General features: G+C 46.9%; 1 protein-coding gene across 1 annotated transcript in view; it reads right to left on the bottom strand.

The window, feature by feature from the left end:
- Nucleotides 1-593: 593 nt before the first annotated feature.
- LOC113203240 (WD repeat-containing protein 27-like) overlaps nt 594-3,327 on the bottom strand; it is a 6,587-nt gene continuing 3,853 nt past the window's right edge. The window contains exons 10-14 of the mRNA XM_052269987.1: nt 2,775-3,314; nt 2,588-2,682; nt 2,291-2,507; nt 2,043-2,145; nt 594-1,913 (exon numbers count right to left, since the gene is read on the bottom strand). Of these exons, the coding sequence (XP_052125947.1) occupies nt 1,761-1,913; nt 2,043-2,145; nt 2,291-2,507; nt 2,588-2,682; nt 2,775-3,314 (1,108 nt within the window). The 3' untranslated portion in view covers nt 594-1,760. The remainder of the gene's footprint in view (nt 1,914-2,042; nt 2,146-2,290; nt 2,508-2,587; nt 2,683-2,774; nt 3,315-3,327) is intronic.

Below are 3,327 nucleotides of genomic sequence, written 5' to 3'. Positions count from 1 at the left end.
TTATTTTTTTTAAATACAGAATGAATGTTAGTTTGTGTTGCTTTAAATGTAAATATTGCTATGTTAATAAGACCTCACAGAGTGTCATGTACATAAAGTGTAGAAAGTTTTATGGGACTGATACTTGAGTGAACTAGAAGAGATATGTGGTGTAAAATGTAAGACAGGAAAATTGTGAGGATAGTTGAATTTATCAGGGGTAAGGTAAGGGTCCAAGGATGAACTGGATCCTGTATAAAAATTTAGACATGACACAAATTTGCCCCTAATTGCCTCAAGTTTTATAACATGGTAAAACCAACATGTTGTTGTTTTTATTTTTAATTTTTCAATTGTTGTGATCATAAATTTGCTCAGGAATCAGGAACTCCTTGTGACTGGGAATGAAATGTTAGAGTAATAGTTTGTTTTTATTGTCAAATTTTATGTATGTTACTTCTTGTATGAATACAAGACTCTAATAGATTGTCATAGTACACAGATTACGGATATGGGGAAAATACAACCTATGAAAAAAAAAGGAACTGCCTGTAAAAGACTAGCATACTTTTAAGAATGATTTAAAAATTAACCAACAATTAATTTTAGCGCGGCTGTGTGGCACTGAGTAAATGGAATTGTAATAGAAGTATTTATTGTATTGTATATTAAAGAGGACTTACATCTCCTGTAAAAATGCAAAACAAAAAGATTTTTCCTGGAGGGTGTGCATACCATTAACGATTGTATTTATTGTGTTATAGTATAGCAGTAGCAGCATTGTCTCTTTTCTTGTAATTATTGGAACAGATGTTTGCATCAAGCATTATTGCAGTGATTGTTAGCCAAGAGAGCACAGGCCAGCTATTCAAGAAGGGTCGTCAATACCTCATGCAAAATTTGATTGAAGACTGAAGACAAATTTTGTGCTGAAGACTCAAATTTTGTTGTTCAAAATTTTAGTACTTCTGAAGCAATGACAAATTTCTTAGTAGTAATTTTACGTATTTGGGAATATATTTTAATATATTTTGATGTAATGTAGTACAGAGATGTTATTGCATCCCTTATAGTATTGAAAAGAAAATTTTGAGTTGATAGCCCAGAACATTTTAGTTGGTCTGGTGTTCAAATGCAATTTAGTATAATAACACACTTTGTACTGAGGTACAAAGAGTGGTTCCTTATACTCTTCCTGTGAATTTTTATTCACCTACTGTAATGAACTGGGTTTGATCTTGCTGAAGATTTAATCAAACCCAGCCTGTAAAGTATAATGTATTACCAAAGCTTCTCAACGACTTGAGTGGGGTGGGGTGGGGAGGGGTTTATACCTATGTCTTGACCTGTGCAATAATGCTCTTAGCACTCTGGTTGTGATATCAGCATTGATCAGAATTATTACTCAGATATTCACATTTTCTATTTGATTAGAAAGAAGAGTAAAACTCAAAATTAATTTTGGAGGATATAGTCAGAAAATTTTTAACCAATTATACATTAAGGCCTTCCCAATCACCAGTGTAACATATTGTAGATAGAGTAGACCGAATTTCAGTCATCATATCCAAACAGCATGTACCTCTGCAAAGATTACGCATGCATGTTATTACAACTTAGTGTTAAAAATACTAAGTGTGCCATGTTTGTGGATTTAATTTATGAAAAAACAAAGATGTGTTGTGAACGCAATTAAAGTTGATTTCCAACCCTACGACGAAAATCTCTTTAAATCCTTTCGCAGGTATTACCCTGTGTCTCCTGATAAAGACCTGATAATGTCAAGGACTGGCATACACAGCAACACAACTATTAATAGCTGTAGCTGCAAGTTGTGGTTTGCTCGAGTTCCAAGTCACATCTAAAACTACTTCATTCAGACCCAGCAGCTTATCCACATAATCAGTACTCTTGCGTGTGTCATAAACATAAACCTGGAAATGAAAGCATGGTAAAAATAAATTTACCCCTTTCTTTATCTAATCATTCCACGGATACGTTGTTTTTCCAGGAAGATTTTAACCCCCTTATCATTTTAACATAGAAAATCTGGATTTACTTACACACTTATCTTCCGAGCCAACAGCCAGGTAGCGGCAACACGGGCTCAGGGAAAGCCCACATGCATGGGCACGATTCAGATGCCTCGAAAATTTCTGGACGCACCTGCGAATCCATGCCCGCAAGTACATGAGCAAGCAAGCTGGAGAACGCAAGCTCAGGCAAGCAAGCCTCACGAGCACGAGCAAAACCAAAAAGGCAAGCCCAAGCCCACTCGCCAACAAGTGCGAGAGCTTAGACGGCGGCTCACCTGGCCTGGCGCAGGTCCCACAGCTTGGCGCCGTCGCACGCCGAGGCGCTGGCGAACAGGTCCGCGGCCCGCGCGCTGCTCGTCGCGGCCGAGGGCGTGACGAGGGCCAGGACGTGCGGCGGCCGCGGGTGGGCGTCGCGGATCTCGGCCAGGAAGCGCTCCGCGCCAACGTCGTACACGTGCAGGGAGCGGCTCGCGCAGCCCGCAACCAGCACATCTGCGGCAAGGGGACCGTGAGGAGAAGGAGGAGAAGGGGAACGAGCGGGCTGACAGGGGTGAGCAGGAGTTTATGCTTACTGGAGTAAAAAGTGTTGGGCGCCGCGAAGCACATGACTTCCTGCGTCGGGAATTCAATTCTGCGGACGCGCCGTGAGCCGCGAGGTCCCGCCAGCCTGCGGAGGGGAAGGGAATGGCCATAGCGGTGAGACAGAAGCCGAGCCAGACAAATTCTGCCATGGGCTTCGGACCCGCGCATCAAACGAACCCCGGTTTGGCCAGCCCTTGCTGGGGCTGGTCGTGCAGGCGGTGACAGAAGAGTTCCACGGCGCTGCCCACGGCGCGCAATATGAACCGGTCCATGTAGAAGAAGGCCGCCTGTGTGACGGCGTGCCCGCGGCGGCCGTCGGCTCCCTTGGCCCCCTTGGCGCCGCCCTGCACGTCCACGTCCAGGGCACAGCGCCGCTCCCGCCAGTCCCAGACTTTGGTGCGGCCGTCGCTCGAGGCGCTGAGCAGCCAGGCCGAGTCCGCGCTGAAGCTGACGGCCGTGACGCGCGCATCGTGGCCCGCGATGCGCACGCAGTCCTCCACGCTGGGCCGCGCCCACTGCAGCACGCTGAGCACGCCCGGGCCGCACGCGCACGCCAGGCTCAGCCCGTCCCCCGAGGACGCGAGGCGCACCGCCGCGCCCGCGCCGCAGTCGTGCCACAGGCGCGCGCGCCCGCTCTGCTTCAGGGGCGGTGTCCACGTCCGCATCAGGTCGCCGTCAATCTTGGACAGGAGTCCGCGGCTGCCGCACCCGGCGCCCCTGGTCGCGCAGG

This window comes from Frankliniella occidentalis, unplaced genomic scaffold (genome assembly GCF_000697945.3).
Source record: "Frankliniella occidentalis isolate FOCC.00 unplaced genomic scaffold, Focc_3.1 Scaffold107, whole genome shotgun sequence".
Taxonomy (NCBI): domain Eukaryota; kingdom Metazoa; phylum Arthropoda; class Insecta; order Thysanoptera; family Thripidae; genus Frankliniella; species Frankliniella occidentalis.
The sequence above is the reverse complement of the archived record's forward strand: the minus strand, read 5'-3'. Positions and strand labels throughout refer to the sequence as shown.